We start from the raw sequence: 19897 nt of genomic DNA, 5'->3' as shown, positions 1-19897 counted from the left end.
TGGAAGCATGCATGAGCGGGCGACACACGCCCTTCTGTCCTCGCGCAGCCCCGCCCTGCCGCCGCTTTAAACCAATCAAAAAGCAGCATCCTTCCCGACCCCGCCTTTCTCGCAACCCTCTGCGGGCAATAGCTGAAGCGCCGAAGGGGGAGAAAAAAAATAATCAATAGCGAGAGGGTGGGGAGCGTGCACCTCACGAGCGCGAGGAGGAGGCCGTTGGGCGGAGAGAGCAATGACGCCGCGAAATTTCCAGGGGCCAATGGGCGGAGCCGTTGCCCCTCTTCTCTCCGCCTCCTTCCGGGGGGCGTCCCCATGCTGGGAGGGGGGGTATCCCTGGCCAGGCAAACGGGCAGTGGAAGCGCCAAGTGCGCGCGCGCGGGGGGGCGGGGCCGAGGAGGATGGCGGTTGTCGTCACATGAACTAAAAAGCCGCCGCCGCCGTCGCGTCCGTCAGACAGTCCTCACGGGAGTCCCGCGCAGGTCATCACAGCTGCCCCTTCAGCAGAGCCTTCAAGCGCCCGCACGTTCTTCCCCGATCGGCCGCCGCCACCACCGCCACCGCTGCTCCTTCCGCCACCGCAGCCCTTGATGCAGTTTGGTGCTCGGCGGGGAGAAGATGCCACCGTCCAAGTCTCGTAAAATCGCCATCCTGGGATACCGGAGCGTCGGTGAGTCCCTCCCTGAGGGCGGCCCGGGTGGCGGCGGTTGGGTTTCCGTCCTGGCTTCACCCGGCGGCGGACGGGCAGCGGGCGAGGCCTTCCCGTCAGATCGCGGCGCTCGGCAGGTGCCGAGGACCGCGCCGGGCCTCTCCCTGCACTGCCGGCCGGCGCGCGTGGCGGATGCCAGGGCTGCCCTGGAGGATCCGTCCACCGGCCGCCCTGCCCGATCGATCGCCGCCGCCGCCCGAGCGAGGTTTGCATTTCCCGCCTGGGCATTCAAAGGGCCTTCCTGGGCGGGAGCCGATCCTGGGAGCAAGCAGGGATGATGCTCGTTCCGCTCTCCTGGAAGGCGCCGCCCGGGGGTCTCCCGATCGCCCTGCCGGGCTTCAAGCCGGCGGCCCCGATCTCGCCTGCCCAGGTAGCCGGTGGCGTTGCCCGGGGGTCGGCGGAGACGCCTCTTTTCCTCTCTCGCCCACGTCTCCCCCGGGTGGAGGCTGCGAAGGGCTGGCCCGCTCTCCGAGACTTTCGCCACCCGGCTGCCGTTTACGGCCCCCATAAAAACTTTCGGCTGAGTTGGGTGGGAGTCACCGGCCCTTTTTTCGGGCAGGAGGGCATTGTGCAAAACGGCGGGGAAAAGGTTAAAACGCGGGTTACGCAACCTTTTGTTTTGCTTCCTCAAATTACCACACAGGCTTTTTTGTTTTGTTTTGTTTTGTGTGTGTGTGATGCCAAGGAGGTTTGGGCTTTTTTGTCCCTTTCTGTAGTTAAAAAAAAAAATTAGGTGAAGCTGTGAGTCGCTGGATGAAGATCAAAAAGACTACCTTGGGTTTCACAGGGAAATAAATGTAACCCAAAGGTGACTTTTTAAAGTTTTAAGGTTCATTCACCCTGACTTGTTAAGTCCAGCAGGTGTGCTTGGAGTGAAAAGTTTTCCTTTCATTTTCTTTTGCAGTCATTATAAATGCATGATGTGCTAACAGGGTTGGGCATGCCACAAAAGTGAAAGTTATGCTTTTAGGAAAGCTATTTCCACTTTTTCAGCCCCACTTGTGCATTCTGCTTTTTGAATTAAATTTGGAGAGTTCACTCTCTCTCCCTCATTTTCTCTCTCTCTCTCTTCTCTTCCTCTCTTTTCTCTCTCTCTCTCCCTTACTCTTTTCAGATCTTCCCTTTCTCTCTTCCCCTCTTCTCTCTCCTTTCTCTCTTTCTCCTCTCCCCCACTTCTCTCTGTCTCCTGTACCTTTTCTTACCTTCATATCTTTGCAAGACATCTGGAATATTCTCCGAAGAGGCAAGGAAGTGAAAAGTCAAGATGGAGAGGATGGCCACATGTTCTAAAACCTTCTCTTTACTGTGCAGGGTGCCTATGCTTTTATATATATATTAGTGACCTTTTATCTTGTTCCACCACACATACTTCTTAAGTACCACATTCCCACCTTCTTCAGTTTCCCTGTACGTTATTACTCCAGACATTGCCACAACTCTCTTCCCTATGAGTGACAGAATTATACTCTTCTAGACAGCCTTTTTTTCTTCTTGACACCCATACCACCTTCTGCCTTCTTCTCCTCCTATTCCCATTTTTCTGGCTTACATTTTCTCCCATTCTGTTGCAAATATTTTAGGGGTATTTTGTATACTTGTCCATCATGGTATAAGGACCCCTGCCTTGGGCAGGGAGTAGGACTAGAAGACCTCCAAGATCCCTTCTAGCTTTGTTGATTCTCTCTTTATTGATTTATTGATTCTCTCTCCCCCCTCCCAATTTCATTTCCATTGCTCAGAGTTCTGAAGTTGAGTGAGGCTGTATTGTTCCTTGTCCCTTGAATTACACAGATAAATAATGCAATGAATAAAGCTGCACAATTGTATACAACTGGAGAAATAAGTGATCTAATTCAGGAAGACTATTCCCAACTTTGCTTTCAGGATGCTAATTTTTAGATCAAAAAGCAATGTGATGCGTTTTGAATTCTCAATTTTTTTGGTGGTCTTTGTAATTCTCTAGGATTCTCAGTGATGAAAACTATCCTGAATGGCCTCCTACTTAAAATAAGTCATCCCCCCCCCATTCTGTCCCTCTTCTGGACAAAGAGTGAAGACTGAGCTCTTTTGGAGGACGTTGGGAGGGGGAATGTGTGAGATGTCAAATGGATGGGTCATATGTGTTTTATGTTTTCATTTTTGGAGGTTCTTTCTATTATCTTGCTATCATGTTTTATAAATAGTTGAGAGACAACTTAGATTCCAAAGGATAAACAAAATTTTAATCAATTAATAAACAATAAACTACTACATACCAAGATTCTTGAATTATAGGATTGTTATGGTTTCATGCCTGTGTTTTGACTTTTCTCCAGGAACCTCAAGGCAACATAATTAGTTCTACACCTCCAACCTCAATGTTATTCCCGCAGTAATCTCAAGCAGTAGTTAGGCTGGAAAAGAGTAACTGGTACAAATTACCTAATGAATTTCATTTCTGACTGATTGAGAAATATGGAGAATTACAAAGGGAATTTGAACTTGACCCATGTCTCTAGTTTTCTATCAAGACTCATCTCTAGTTAATTATCTTCACCACCTGGTTGTGACTTACATGGGCAACTACCAGAAAGAGTAATAAAGTAAAGGCAGACTAGTTCCCTTGAGCAGTAAAGAAAACTATCTGGGTATTTATAGAATGCCAGCAATACGCAAACTCAACTATATTAAAAAGAATTATATTTATTCTGCATTCTATACAATCTTCTAATTGCCACGGATAAACTAAATGCAGAATCAGAAGAAAAATTAAGATCAGTAAATTAGAACAGAGATCTTCAACCTTGACAACTTTAAGCCTGGAGTATTTCAGCTCCCAGAATTCCCCAGCCAGTAAAGATGGCTGGGGAATTCTGATATTTGAAATACTCCAGGATTAAAGTTGCCAAGCTTGGACACCTCTGGACTACAACAAAGCCCTCTCAAATTATTGGACAATAAAGTGAAATTTGCTGAATATGGAATGTAAAGTTGTTCCTAAGGAAAATGACATTTTGCTAACAGCTGAAAGCAGGCTGAAGTTTTCTTAGGAATTACAAAGACTTTGTAATAACGTTTCTCATTATTTCCACTAAGTGCCATAACAGGTAAATATAGGTTAACGTGTGTTCTACGCATGCATAGTTTCTTCACTGTCTGCTACATTTAAAGATGCAGTTGACAGAACAAAGTGAGTAATGCTAATGTAGATTTCTTGCATTGAAGAAATGTGATCACCTAGTTGCTATTGGTGACCTCAAAGCTTTTCCTGGTAATTGCATTTGTGAATGATTTTGAAGGAAGAGCTTCTTCTTAGAATTGTATGAGTGCGTTGATGATATTCAGAAACAAACTAATGATTAGCTACAGTGGATGTTCAGTCTTATTCAGATAAATGTGTTAATTTAAAAAATATTGATTAAGGTACACAGAATTTAAGAGTCAGTTATTTTAGGACTGGAAAACACTGCATGGTTAAAGACAATTAGAGATATTTTGCAGACCTAGACTTATAAAATAAAATGTAAGTGACAATTACATGCCATTTTTTTCATGCATTGTACAGCATATTGTTAGGGAGTTATACATGGCTATAATGTCTTCTGATGCTTATGCCTAGTTCAATATTTGGTTTGCCTACAAGTGAAATAACTGGGCACTTATTGAAGTTCACATAACATAAATCATACAGTTTTCCTAAACCCTGTGAAATGCACCTACCTGCTTCTTACTCCCAACATAGAATCATTGTATTCTATCCCATATGATTACAAGCTAAACTGAATCTACTTTAGAGATATATTGTCTGCTTCCACTACCACCCCCTCCTTGCCTTTAAAGGCTTTAAAGAACTTTAAACAAGGAGCCATTGACATTCTTTACATATTTGTTCGATTATAAACAGTGATGTTAAAGAACAAGGTGAATCAGAGAATAGATTCAAAGTCCAGCCAGGGACATAGGCTTGGGCTGCAACATCTACAATATGTACCATGGGCGGGTTGCATAAGAATGAGTTGTCTGAAATCAAATAATTTCCATGCAAACTAAAGAGAAAGTATCAAAGGTAAAGTGATTAGCAGTGTCAAAGCAAGCTTTGGTGTGTGTTTACTATATAATGTGGAAATTTAACAGGTAATTCAGTCAGAATTTTTATATTGTATTCCTATAGTGAGCTGAACATTGGATTTAGTGGCCTATACATTTTCAAAGGTGTATTTCTGGCATTTCTCTTCCATTTTTATGAATTTTGCCTTGTAGCATCTATATTTTTGAATAAGAGGTTGAACCCCAAGAACTGAGAATGAGATAGGTATGCAAGAATTATCTGTAAAGTCAAGCTGTATTTTTTTTAATAAGCAGACAAGTAAATTCAACATATTCATACCCTACCAAAAAGTATGGATTTCCTATTTGAGGTAGATTCAATTGTTTTATTAATATCTACAAAATAATTACTAAGTCCTATCATATACAGTTCTGAAACAGTATATATCGTTGTAGAGACAAGGCACTTGAGTTATTATAAAGGAGTCATTATTCTAGTCTTCCTTTTCTTAGCAAACTAATGGGAATGTGGAGAACCAGTGGTTAAGTAGTTTGAGACTCTGTTAAGTGCTTTTTAAATGACCAATCAGCATTTTCCAGCTCAGTCTACCTCAAAAGTTTCTCATGAGAATAAAATAGGGGAAAATCTCAATGTGTTCTTTTTCAGTTCTACATGAATAGTCAATAAAAATGTAATATAGTACAGTAATAGGAGTAAAAAGGATGCAGTCTTAGTGAGACAGATTGGCGATTCCTATTGTGGTGTGACGATAACTGTCAGGGGGAGGAGGGACAGACTTTCAATTGCAAACTATATATAATCAAGATATATCTAAGATCTTAGAAACATAGTAGACTGACGGCAGAAAAATACCTCATGGTCCATCTAGTCTGCCCTTATACTATTTTCTGTGTTTTATCTTAGGATGGATATGTGTTTATCCCAGGCATGTTTAAATTCAGTTACTGTGGATTTATCTACCACGTCTGCTGGAAGTTTGTTCCAAGGATCTACTACTCTTTCAGTAAAATAATATTTTCTCATGTTGCTTTTGATCTTTCCCCCAACTAACTTCAGATTGTGTCCCCTTGTTCTTGTGTTCACTTTCCTATTAAAAACACTTCCCTCCTGGACCTTATTTAACCCTTTAATATATTTAAATGTTTCGATCATGTCCCCCCTTTTCCTTCTGTCCTCCAGACTATACAGATTGAGTTTATTAAGTCTTTCCTGATAAGTTTTATGCTTAAGACCTTCCACCATTCTTGTAGCCCGTCTTTGGACCCGTTCAATTTTGTCAATATCTTTTTGTAGGTGAGGTCTCCAGAACTGAACACAGTATTCCAAATGTGGTCTCACTAGCACTCTATATAGCGGGATCATAATCTCCCTTTTCCTGCTTGTTATACCTCTAGCTATGCAGCCAAGCATCCTACTTGCTTTCCCTACCGCCTGACTGCACTGTTCACCCATTTTGAGACTGTCAGAAATCACTACCCCTAAATCCTTCTCTTCTGAAGTTTTTGCTAACACAGAACTGCCAATGCAATACTCAGATTGAGGATTCCTTTTCCCCAAGTGCATTATTTTACATTTGGAAGCATTAAACTGCAGTTTCCATTGCTCTGACCATTTATCTAGTAAAGCTAAATCATTTACCATATTACAGACGCCTCCAGGAATATCAACCCTATTGCACACTTTAGAGTCATCGGCAAATAGGCAAACCTTCCCTACCAACCTTCCCCTATGTCACTCACAAACATATTAAAAAGAATAGGACCCAGAACAGACCTTCTGTATGCTTACTTGTTTTCCATTTCTCCTCCTTTTCTCTCTTCCCATTTTTACTCTCCAAGGACACAAACAGATTGACCTGAAATGGGGAAAAAAAAGAATAAAGCTATATCTGAAAATTGGAGAAAAAAATATCAATTGGTTTTAAATAAACATCAGAATTTGTGCTATTTATAGTCCCCAACTTATGACCACAACTGAGTTGCTAAGCAAGAGAGTTGTTAAGTGAGTTTTGCCCCATTTTACAACCTTTCTTACTACATTTAAGTGAATCACAGCAATTAAGTTAGTACCTGTGTTTTCCCAAAAATAAGACCGTGTCTTATTTCCTTTTGATTCTTAAAAAAATGACTAAGACTTCTTTTTTAGGGAGGGGGTGTCCAATTATTTATTTATTTATTTATTGGATTTGTATGCCACCCCTCTCCGTAGACTCGGGGCGGCTAACAACAGTAATAAAAAACATCATATAAATCCAATACTAAAACAACTAAAAAACCCTTATTGTAAAACCAAACATCCCTACAAACAAACATAGCATGCGTAAATTGTAAAGGCCTAGGGGGAAAGAATATCTCAGTTCCCCCATGCCTGAGGGCAGAGGTGGGTTTTAAGAAGCTTACGAAAGGTGAGGAGGGTGGGGGCAATTCTAATCTCCGGGGGGAGTTGGTTCCAGAGGGCTAGGGCCGCCACAGAGTAGGCTCTTCCCCTGGGCCCCGCCAAACGACATTGTTTTGTTGACGGGACCCAGAGAAGGCCCACTCTGTGGGACCTAACTGGTCGCCCCAGCCAGCAGGAGCCCGCTGCTGGCCCACTTCTACAGCCGCTTGCCACCACTCAGACCGCATCGCCGTTTTGCCATCGGAGCCTTCTGGAAAGCCCTCTGCACTTGAAAAAATGGGCTCCAGATTGATGCGTGAATTGCCCCCAGCTTCCATTTTGCCTTTGGATTCGTTCCGGAAAACTCCCTGGAGCCGATAACAAAGCTCCGCATTGATCCGGTGCTCTCTTATCAGCTGCAGAGGGGTTTCCAGAAGGCCTCTAAAGGCGAAACGGAAGCCAGGGGTGCCACATGCGTCAATCCGTAGCCCATTTCTCAGCTGCAGAAGGACTTCCCGGAAGGCTCTGACGGCAAAACGGAGGCCAGTGGCGATGCGCGCAAGCACTGGCAAGCAGCTACAGAAGAAGGTGAGGCATGTGTTGGGGTGTGCGAGGCCTGGTGAATAGGGCAGGTCCACCCCTCCATCCATCCTTGCTTAATTTTTATCTATATGCCTCACCTCACCCTACCCTCTGCACCCTGAGGTGGGTGGAGTCTTAATTAGGGCTGATTTGGGGGTAGGGATTAATTTAAGCTCATGCATTCCAAAACATGATAGGGCTTATTTTCAGGGTAGGTCTTATTTTAGGGGAATCATGGTAAATGAATCAGGCTTCCCACTAAACTTTGCTTTGTCTCAAAAATTAATCCCGGGATACTGTAACCATCATAAGTATGAGTTGGTTGGCAAGCAGCTGAATTTTGATCGTGTGATGATGGAGATTCTGCAGTGATTGTCATAAGTCACTTTTTCAGTGCCGTGGTAACTTTGAATGATCACTAAACAAAGGGTTATAAGTTGAGGACTACTGTATTTAGGCATTATGGAGAGAAATTAATCTGGAGATGCAAAATACGGTAGTTTTCTCGTGGGAAGTCAACTAGAGAATCCAAAGTAGAAAGCTCTAATACTGTAGTGAGAAATTAAAATATCATAAGTATTGAATAGATCTAAATTTAGAAGGATTTTGATTTATTGAAACATTGAAGATCCTCAAAATACTAATCCTATATTAGTGTGCTTCAACCGTAATCAGAAAATAATCCATAGAAAACTGAATAAAACTCAGCCTTAATTATTAAAAATGTAGACAATCAAAATTAAGGATCTAGGTATAAATTTGATATACAGTGGTACCTCAAGATACGAACCCCTCGTCTTACGAACAACTCGTGATACGAACCCGGGGTTCAGCAAAATTTTGCCTCTTCTTACGAACTTTTTTCGAGTTACGAACCTGCGTTCGGAGACAGCTGGGAAGCCGCGCGGCTGTTTTAAAAGGTAACAGCCGGGCGGCGGGGCTTCCCAGAAGCCTCCCGAACGCCGGTTCGTAACTCGAACAAAGTTCGTAAGAAGAGGCAAAATTTTGCTGAACCCCGGGTTCGGTTCGGGAGGTTCCTGGGAAGCCCCCCAGGCCGGCTGCGACCTTTTAAAACACCCGCGCCGCTTCGCAGCTGTCTCCCGAAGCCGAACGCGGAAGTTCGGCTTTAGCGTTCGGCTTCGGGAGACAGCTACGAAGCGGCGCGGGTGTTTTAAAAGGTCGCAGCCGGCCTGGGGGGCTTGCCAGCACCACCCCGAACCCGGAAGTTCAGCAAAAGTTAGGGGTTCGGGGGGGTGCTGGCAAGCCCCCCAGGCCGGCTGCGACCTTTTAAAACACCCGCGCCGCTTCGCAGCTGTCTCCCGAAGCCGAACGCGGAAGTTCGGCTTTAGCGTTCGGCTTCAGGAGACAGCTGCGAAGCGGCGCGGGTGTTTTAAAAGGACGCAGCCGGCCTGGGGGGCTTGCCAGCACCACCCCGAACCCGGAAGTTCGGCAAAAGTTAGGGGTTCGGGGGGTGCTGGCAAGCCCCCCAGGCCGGCTGCGACCTTTTAAAACACCCGCGCCGCTTTGCAGCTGTCTCCCGAAGCCGAACGCGGAAGTTCGGCTTTAGCGTTCGGCTTCAGGAGACAGCTGCGAAGCGGCGCGGGTGTTTTAAAAGGTCGCAGCCGGCCTGGGGGGCTTGCCAGCACCACCCCGAACCCGGAAGTTCGGCAAAAGTTAGGGGTTCGGGGGGGTGCTGGCAAGCCCCCCAGGCCGGCTGCGACCTTTTAAAACACCCGCGCCGCTTTGCAGCTGTCTCCCGAAGCCGAACGCGGAAGTTCGGCTTTAGCGTTCGGCTTCAGGAGACAGCTGCGAAGCGGCGCGGGTGTTTTAAAAGGTCGCAGCCGGCCTGGGGGGCTTGCCAGCACCCCCCCGAACCCGGGTTCGGGGGGGGTTGCTGGGAAGCCCCCCAGGCCGGCTGTCACCTTTTAAAACAGCCGGAAAGCCGTTTTTTTGCGGGGGGTTTTTTGGTTGCACGGATTAATTGACTTTACATTGTTTCCTATGGGAAACAATGTTTCGTCTTACGAACTTTTCGTCTTACGAACCTCCTCCTTGCACCAATTAAGTTCGTATCATGAGGTATTACTGTATAGAGAAAATTGGACAACCGCCCCCCCCCCCCCCCCCATTTGTTCCATAAAGGAAGAATTCGTATCATCAAATAAAATCATCTTCCAGACAGCCCTCTGGTACTGTGTGCCAATTCTGACATTAATGTGTTTCATTTTGCTGCTCGTTGTGTTTTAATGTATTCTAGTGCTGTGGACAATTCATTAAGCATTAGGTGGGTCTTTATGGGGGGAAATTGTATTACATAGCTATACTTTTCAGAGTTGCCAAATTTTTAATAATAAAGCTGAAATATTAGTTCAGCATAAACGTAAACATTATGCTGGGGGTTTGTAAGGAGTTTGCACTGGGTTCCCGTAGTGCTAGAGCCTAGATCATGCTAGCATGTTGGCTGTTCCTGAATAGTAGCCTAAAATGCCAACTTTAATTAAAAGCTTCATTTTATGCCTGCCTGCCTAGTGGCAAATCTTACTGCAGTGAACTTGTAAGTGGGAGCACTAAGCACTAGAGGCAGTATTCTTAACTGTAATATTGAGCCAGAGAAAGGGTTGTCTAAGGACACTGTGCTAGAATTAACTCTTGAATTACCTGTATGCATTTGCTTAGCTTTGATCTCACTTTCAGAAGTATTTGATTACTTAAAGAAGCACTTTTAATACACCGTGTCCCAACACTTAGATGTTTCTACTCTGCTTTCTAGTTGCATTTATCTACAGATTGTCTTCTTTAAGTGGGCTGCATTACTTATACATCCCATTGTAATTGAACCCTGGATCACTGTGCTCTAGACATTTCTAATATAAGTAGCTCCAAAAGGAAGCTATTTGATTCAGTCAAATCATCATAATGCTAATATTATAAAATTCCAATAGTTGTGTTTGAAAAATGTGCATGGGTGCTGTCTTTGAGGATGAATTGCACTCACTTATTTCAAATATTTTTGTAGAACATTGGATTGAATTCTTAGGACTACATGGAATCTTGCAAGCCAAAAGCCTTCAGCTGTCTTGCCTATTTTAGTTTATATTTTTCATAATACAAATTTGGAAGTCTGTTCTTATGATATTGAATATATTGCACTTTGTTTGAAATTCCTGTTAAATTATGTGTGAAATAAAAAGGTCATATTTTTATGAAAATCAAGTTAGGCATCACACAGATTATAATCAGAGTGTACAGCAGAATGTGATAAAGTTTAATCTTAGGTTGATTGTGGTCTCACAAACTCATTACATGGATTGTTGAAATATTCTGCAGTTTAACTGTGTAGGAAACTACAATATCCAAAGAACATAAACTGGAATCCTCAGTGTACTTATTTGCTATAAAATGCTAAATTTATAGAGAGAACATTTTTCTATTAAAAAAGGAATATCAGATTTTTTAATTTATTTATTTATTTATTTATTTATTGGACTTGTATGCCGCCCCTTTCCGAGGACTGGGGACAGCTCACAACATATCAAAAAGTACAAAATTGTATATATCTCAAAAGATCCAATTAATACGACTAAAGGAATTTTAAAACTCCAATATAATTTAAAAAACATTCATCACCATTCATTCCATAAAAATACTAAAATGCTCATTGGTCAGGGTGGCGGGATCTAATGGCTCCAGACCTGGGACATAAATAGGTCTTTAAAATTTTTTGGAAGGCAAGGAGGGTGGGGGTGGTGCGAATCTCTGGGGAAGCTGATTCCAGAGGTCCGGAGCCCCAACAGAGAAGCCTCTTCCCCTGGGCCCCACCAAATGATATTGTCTGGTTGATGGGACCCTGAGGAGGCCAGCTCTGTGGGACCTGACCGGGCTCTAGGATTCGTGCGGCAGAAGGCGGTCTCAGAGGTAATGTGGCCCGATGCCATGTAGGGCTTTGAATTGTGTCCGGAAACTTATCGGCAGCCAGTACAGTCCGCGGAGTGATGGTGAAATATGGGTATGCCTTGGAAGGCCCATAACCACTCACGCGGCTGCATTTTGGACGATTTGAAGTTTCCGAACACTCTTCAAATGTAGCGCCATGTAGAGAGCATTTGAATGTTGAACTTGCTTTTCCCACAGTCCTGACAGAGCATGGCAAAATTCTTTCAGAAATTGAATAATTATTTTCCCCAAAAGCAATTTATAATGTGTGATTCTGATTTGTTCACTATATTAAAATCACACTGAAAATTCCTAGAGACAATGTTCTTTATCCTGACCTTAGTACATTCAGTAAAAGTAAGATTCAAAAGTTTAACATGGTCTTTCTGTTCATATCTGACTCAGTATTATTTTCAATTTGGCCCATTGTGCCTATAATTCTGTTGACAACTTCATAAACATTAGTAGTATTATTTGTTTAATCAGATTTTATCTTTCTTTCATTTTTGTCAGCTCAAAGCAGCATGCATGCCTAATATTCCTGTCTTTTATTATGCCTGCCAACAATAACACTGTGGGGGCATCTGTCCCAAAGCCACCCAGTCAGCTTTCATGCCTAAGAGAGGATTAGAACTCAAGCCTGTACATTTCTAGTGCAGGATTTAACCTGCTCTCTCTCAATTGTCTTTCCTTGCTTTCATCAACTTCTTCTAGATGTAAAGTTTGTTTGTTTGTTTGTTTATTTATTTATTCATTTATTTATTTATTTATTTATTTATTTATTTATTTGATTTGTATGCCGCCCCTCTCCGTGGACTCGGGGGGGCTAACAACAGTGATAAAACAACATGTGACAATCCAATAGTAAAACAATTAAAAACCCTTATTATAAAACCAAACATACATACAAAACATACCATGCATAAATTGTAAAGGCCTAAGGGGGAAAGAATCTCAATTCCCCCATGCCTGACGGCAGAGGTGGGTTTTAAGGAGCTTACAAAAGGCGAGGAGGGTGGGGGCCATTCTAATCTCTGGGGGGAGTCGGTTCCAAAGGGCTGGGGCCGCCACAGAGAAGGCTCTTCCCCTGGGTCCCGCCAAACGACATTGTTTAGTTGATGGGACCCGGAGAAGGCCCACTCTGTGGGACCTAACTGGTCGCTGGGATTCGTGCAGCAGTAAAAGTTCCCTTACAGGTAGTCTTCAACTTACAACCACAATTGGGAATGGGTTCACCTTGTTGTTGAGTGAAACAGTCTTTACGAAAGCTGCCCGGGAGACTGCTTTGCTCAGTGACTGCAATCTCAACACTCCCGGAGCTTGGGTCTGTGGGATCGGAACTCCATTTTTTCATCTTGCCGAAGGAATTCAACTCTCCCCAACAAACATTTCTTTCAGCCAGCCCTCGACAGGAGAGGGAGTCTCTTGGCAGGCAGCAGCAGCAGCAGCAGCAGCTTATAACCTTCCCTGCTTGGTTTTCTATTGAACTTTCTGGGGGAACCTGCCGAGAAGATTGCAAATGGCAATTGCATGACTGTGGGGAGCTTGGCAACTGGTCATAAGTATGAACTGGTAATCAAGCACCACTCAAATCACAATCATGTGACTGCGAAGTGGGGTGGTTGGTAACCTTTTACAATGGCCAGGAGTGCTTTATGAGCCAGAAAGTACTCTTTTTCTGAGTAGATTGACCATAGGTTGAACATTACATGTACCAAACATTCTATATATGAACCATTTCCTGTACAGAAATAGATAATTTAGGATGGGGTGTACAGGAACCAGAATTCGGGTTTTTAACATTTTGTGTTATATATATACCTTACAAACCCACCACCGCCGCTGGGATGCCCTTCCTCCGGACTTCCGTTGTCAGCGAAGCACCCATTTTTGCACTGCTGGGATTTCTCTGAAGCTCCCCTCCAAGGGAAACTCCACCTCCGGACTTTTGTGTTTTTGTGATGCTGCAGGGGAATCCCAGCAGTGCAAAAACGGACGCTTCACTGGCAACGGAAGTCCGGGGGTGGGGTTTCCCAGTGAGGGGAGCCTCAGTGAAATCACAGCATCACAAAAAACACAGAGGTCTGGAGGTGGGGTTTCGAGGACTTCAGTGTTTTTGTGATGCCACGATTTCACTGATGCTCCCCTCATTGGGAAACCCCACCTCCGGACTTCCGTTGCCAGCGAAGCACCCGTTTTTGTACTGCTGGGATTCCCCTGCTGGGATTCCTCTGCAGCATCACAAAAACACAGAAGTCTGGAGGTGGAGTTTCCCATGGAGGGGAGCCTCAGGGGAATCCCAGCAGTGCAAAAACGGGCGCTTCGGCTGGCAAAAGGGGTGAATTTTGGGCTTGCACGCATTAATCGCTTTTCCATTGATTCCTATGGGAAACATTGTTTCGTGTTACAAACTTTTCACCTTAAGAACCTTGTCCCGGAACCAATTAAGTTTGTAAGACAAGGTATCACTGTATATGGAATAATACAGGGCTGTTTGGTTCTCATTGAAAAGTAAAACACAATTATTGTGATTGAGAGCCTGAAAGCAGGAAAAAGCTAAGGATGGGGGATTATAATTGTGCACACTTTGGCAGCAGTTGGGGAGAGAACAGGAAGGACGCGGGGAGAATCAAAGGGTAAATAGGCCTTCTAGAGGAATAAGAGGAAATGGGAGCGTAGTGCTTTAATCTTGCCCTACCCCAAAGGTCCCCAAACTTGGCAACTTTAAGACTTGTGGACTTGAACTCCCAGAATTCTCCCTTAAAGTTGCCAAGTTTGAAGACCTCTGCCCTACCTAAGTGCATTAAATAGATCTAAATTCCTTCTAGGTTTAATTTTCAGTTAAAACCCAGGATACAAAATATTCCCAACTTTGTTTCTGCAAAATTCTGACAAATTTGAAAAATTTAGCTAGGACTTCCGGGGTCCAGTCTGTAGTATTTGCAGATAAATGGTAAAATGCAGAGAGGTAGCCTCACTAGCTCTCAATGACACTGACATCAATGACAGTGAAGAGGTTTGAAAAAGCCAGTAAAGTCATCAAGGCAAAGAAACAGTTTTCAAGAACAGTTCTAATAAATAATGGTACCACGAATAATTTTGCAAAGAAATTAGAAATGCTTTTTCAGAGGAGGATCATTATGAACTTGCAAACAGGTGCGGCATTGATCTTCCACACATTCCATACCATGGAGCACCTTTTTGGAATAAAATTCAAAAGACATTTTCCAGACTTACTTTTCTAATAAATGCATTCTTAATATTTTGAGAACTGTTTTTTAAATTATAATACTGGGACAGTTTTACCTTCTGCATTTTCTTCCCGAAGAGCTTTTTGTCTACATTTTGGAATTGTTAGAATCATGCAGAAAATCTTCCAAAAGAGAGTGACATAAATTTTGTATTGGTAGATTGGGGCAAAAATCATATACAGTGATCCCCCGATTATTGCGAGGGTTCCGTTCCAAGACCCCTCGCGATAATCGATATTTCGGGATGTAGTGGTGCGGAAGTAAAAACACCATCTGCGCATGCGCGCCCCTTTTTCCATGGCCGCACATGCGCAGATGGTGGAGTTTGCGTGTGGGCGGCGGGGAAGACCCTTCGGCCGCCCAACAGCTGATCTGCTCCGCAGCGCGGCAGGAGATCAGCTGTTGGGCGGCCGAAGGAACCTTCCCTGGGTCTTCCCGCCGCCCAGGCAAAGGGGAAACCCCAAGATCGCTTGCCGCTTGCCTGTCACCCGCTCGCCCGGCCGCTCGCTTGCCGCTTGCCCGTTCGCCCGCCCGCCCGGCTGCTCGCTTGCCGCTTGCCCGTCACCCGCTCGCCCGGCCGCTTGCCCGTTCGCCTGGCTGCTCGCTTGCCCGTTCGCCCGCCCGGCTGCTCGCTTGCCGCTTGCCCGTTCACCCGCCCGCCCAGCTGCTCGCTTGCCGCTCGAGAGCAAGAGGGGGAGAGATAGAGAAAGAGAGAGAAGGAAAGAAAGAGATGAGAGAGGGAGGAAGAGAGTGTGAGAGAGGAAGAAGCGAGAGAGAGAAAGAAAGATGAGAAAGGAAGGGAGTGACGTCATCGGGTGGAAAAATCGCGATATAGCGATTCGCAATGCTCGGGATCGCGAAACTCGGGGGATCACTGTACAGTGGTACCTCTGCCTAAGAACGCCTCTACTTAAGAACTTTTCTAGATAAGAACTGGGTGTTCAAGATTTTTTTGCCTCTTCTTAAGAACCATTTTCTACTTAAGAGCCCGGAAAAAATTCCCAGGAAATTTGAGTGGCATGAAGGCCCAGACAGTTTCCTGCCATTCCCCCTCTAATCCCAGCCATCTGGGCTGGCAGAGGAGCCTTTTCGTGGTGCTTAAGGAGGCTTTGGCAGTCCAGAGCGAATGGAGCATTTTCCTTTCTCTGGACGCTTGAAGAGGGAGGCCCCCCCCTCGCCTGCCTGGGTTTCTCTCTCTGGCGCAGTGTATGGGAGGCAGCCTCGCGCTGGGTTTATGGGAGGCGCTTGCTCCTCCTCCCAGCCTCAGAGTCCCTCTTTCTTTTAAGCCCTAAAATTTTGGATTTTTTTTTATTCCCCTCACTTTCTTTCGGCAGCGACTGTCCTCATCTTCTTCCTCCTCCTCCCACCCAAATTATGAGCTTTTATTTCTTTCCTAATGGGTTTGCACGCATTATTTGTGTTTACATTGATTCCTATGGGAAAAATTCCTTCTACTTACAAAATTTTCTACTTAAGAACTTGGTCACGGAACAAGTTAAGTTCTTAAGTAGAGGTACTACTGTATTTGGTGATAGAATTTGGGTAATTTTTGAGTTTCTAGTAAGATTAAAATATTGTATTAGTAATGACAAAATTAGACCAAAGTTGGCAGTACAGTTGGCAGTTCTCGACTTAACAACAATTCATTTAGTGACCATTCAAATTTATAACGCTAATCACCGTTTTTCAGCATCCCCATGGTCACGTGATCAAAATTCATGTGCTTGGCAGTTGGTTTTTAGGTTATGAATATTTCAGAGTTATAGGCTAAGACATTTATGTAAAACAATTTATTTGGGTAGTTTAGTGTATAATTTTGGCATATAAATTTAATAAATGGAAATTTACAGCTTTTTCCAACTTAGTACTTTCAGCATTTCACATTGTGGTTGCAAATTCTGCAAGCTTTTGTCCTAACATATTGGGAGGGTATCCAATTAGGGAATGCCGATATATATTGTTATGTATGTTATTATTTTGAAATAAAACAAACCTTTCAACTTCAGAAATGTCCCTTATGAAATTTTTGTCGGTGTTGGAAGTGAGCAACATGAGCCTGGTGCCAAAATTATTTGTCTTCTATATTCCCTCCTTTTATGTAAAATAGAAAAAAATGTTTGAGTAATAAGAGAAAAATAGCTCTCTATTAATAGCTCAAGCAGAAAAAAAGAAAGATTGCTGCAACTTACAAAAATATGCAAGAATTGCACCATTCTAGATTATTTCAGCGCCTTAATAGCGTAAGATTTAATGTTAATACCTTTTATTGAATACTATGCAGACTATTCTGGATTTATTTATTTATAATCTCTTACATCCACCCACAGCTGAATTATTTATTTTATTTATTCATTCAATTTTTATGCTGCCCTTCTCCTTAGACTCAGTGCAGCTTACAACATGTTAGCAATAGCACTTTTGAACAGAGCCAGCCTATTGCCCCCACAATCCGGGTCCTCATTTTACCCACCTCGGAAGGATGGAAGGCTGAGTCAACCTTGAGCCGGTGGTGAGATTTGAACCACTGACCTGCAGATCTAGCAGAATTGATAGACTGAAATCATCACTATCACTGACATGCATATCACCAGTAACTTCAGTCACCATGTCCACATACAACTTTATACATTTTATTCCTAATCCTCTCCACTGCTTGTCCATAAGCAGGGGTGGGTTCCCCCTGGATTGGACTACTTTTATGAAACCAATAGTAACTTGCCTGTCATGCCCCAGAATTGGCCCTCTCAGTGGCGCTATCGGTGGCACCATCTTGATTTTTGCTTCTGCATATGCACATAAGCTGGTTTTTGCTTTTGCACATGTGCGCCCACGCGGCACGTCAAGGAGTGAATTGTCAGCAAGGTAAGCCAGAACCCACCCCTGCTGACCAAAGTATTACTATCTCCCATTCAGAGTCTCTTGAGTACGTTTTATGTCCTGGACACTTGCAAGTAATCCTGGTTTAACTATGAGTGGCTACTTAGCTCCCAAGGGACATTGTCATAAAGTGTGATATTACATGACCACACCAACTTACGATTGCAATTACTGTTATTACGCAAATCCCATGCACATGTAAGGACTCATATTATTGACGGTTATGACCTCTTGCTAGCTTCCCACATTGACTTGACTTGTCAGAAGTCAGCAATGAAGATCACAAAGAAGGTGATTGATTGGTTGATTGATTAAAAATTATACATTGCCCACATCACTGTCTAATGACTCTGGTTGTTAATAAGAAAAAACTTTGTGATAACATGACTGTGTGATGTTGCACCTTTGGAATTGCAAACAATTTGCCAACTATCAGATGGTGGTCCTGTTCCTGGGGTGGGTGGGGGGGATGGATGGCCACAACTACATAGAGCTATCATAAGGGACCCTTATTCAGCACCATTGTAACTCAGAATAGTTGGTGGTCATTCAGCATGAAACAACAGAATAACAGAGTTGGAAGGGACCTTGGAGGTCTTCTAATCCACTCCTCTGTTCAGACCGGAAAGCCTACGCCACTTCAGACCCATGGTTGTCTGATCTCTTAAAGACCTTCAGTGATGAAGCACCCACAACTTTTGAAGGCAAGCCATTCCGTTGGTTTATTGTTTTTCACTGTCAAGAAATTCCTCCTTAGTTCTAGGTGGGTTCTCTCCTTGATTAGTCTCCATCCGTTGCTTCTTGTTCTGCCTTCAGGAGATTTAGAAAGTAGGTTGACCTCTCCTTCTTTGTGTTGTGGCAGCCCTTCAAATATTAGAAGACCTCTATTATGGTTACCCCTTGTCTTTCTTTTCATTAAACTAGACATGCTCAATTCCTGCAACCCTTCTTCATATGTCTTAGCCTCCAGTCCTCTAATCATCTTTATTGCTCTTCTCTGCACTCTTTCAGGGTCTCAGCATCTTTTTAAAAAAACTTGATTGCATTAATAACGCATGAAGTTAAACTGAAATGTTGAGAATCACTCCTAATTTGATAGGAAAGGACATAACTACCGAAGCTGCACAAACTAAGAGTTGCCTTCAATAGCCTTCCCCTTTCCTACCATTGTTTTCAAAATAATATAAAAATGAATCATTCCAGATATCCCTAAATGAACATATAATACTTCCCTCCGCCTGCTATGATCCAAAAGGGTTTGCCTTATGAAAAGATTCCCAGCAGTTTTGTGAGCATTGGATTTGGGCTGGGTTCCAATATATTTTGAAGACATCCGGTAGATAGGAATAGTCTAGTGGGCAAATTATTGACAAGACTTTGAATTAAAGTAATTTCTGAGACTGTTCCAGTTTTCACTCACAGATGGCAGCCTGATATGGAGATAAAGTATGCCAGTGATTTGGTACAGGCAAACATGTCCAACTTAAAGATCCAGTGTTCTCTTCTTCCCACTCAAAATAGAAGGAAGGCAGGCAGAATAGTGCCAGTATTTTTATTTTATTATAACTTTATAAAATTATAATCTATTCTAGTGTCTTTCACTCAGCTCTGAATCGTAGCTGAGGGTGCAACTTGCATGCCTACATTTTGTTTGCAAAGAATTAGAAACATGAATGTCACATAGCTGACATATTCTGGAATGATATTATTTTTACATTACTATAATTTGATTTGTTTGGTTTTGAATAATACAACTTACATAATGTCAGGGATTCTAAATTACTGCTTTTTCACATCTAATTTTTCTAAGAGCTGTATTTTTCTACAAGTGTGATTGCAACATATTTCCGGCCCTAGACCCAATAGAGTTTTATACATATAATGTTGATCATAACTTTAACATATGCACTGTTTGGAATCTGTATGTTATAACATATATCGTGGTCCTATTGCTAACAAGAACTTGAGTGAAGAAAAAATTGATCAGTGTGATCAATGATCATGTGAAAAAGATGGAAATAGCACTTGGGGAAAAAAGAGTTTTATATTTCATCAACATAAACATTGGTCTAAACTGGTGCTTTTGAAACATGGCAATATTAAGATTTGTGGACTTCAACTCCC

General features: G+C 43.3%; 1 protein-coding gene across 2 annotated transcripts in view; it reads left to right on the top strand.

Annotated features, from left to right (window-relative positions):
- Positions 1–354: 354 nt before the first annotated feature.
- Positions 355–19897, top strand: part of RHEB (Ras homolog, mTORC1 binding) — a 41405-nt gene continuing 21862 nt past the window's right edge. The window contains exon 1 of one of the 2 annotated variants that reach the window (XM_070726553.1): positions 355–667. In XM_070726553.1, the coding sequence (XP_070582654.1) occupies positions 616–667 (52 nt within the window). In that variant the 5' untranslated portion in view covers positions 355–615. The remainder of the gene's footprint in view (positions 668–19897) is intronic. The other variant, XM_070726552.1, reaches the window with a different exon arrangement.

This window comes from Erythrolamprus reginae, chromosome Z (genome assembly GCF_031021105.1).
Source record: "Erythrolamprus reginae isolate rEryReg1 chromosome Z, rEryReg1.hap1, whole genome shotgun sequence".
NCBI classification, from domain to species: domain Eukaryota; kingdom Metazoa; phylum Chordata; class Lepidosauria; order Squamata; family Dipsadidae; genus Erythrolamprus; species Erythrolamprus reginae.
This window is presented reverse-complemented; position numbering and strand designations above follow the sequence as displayed.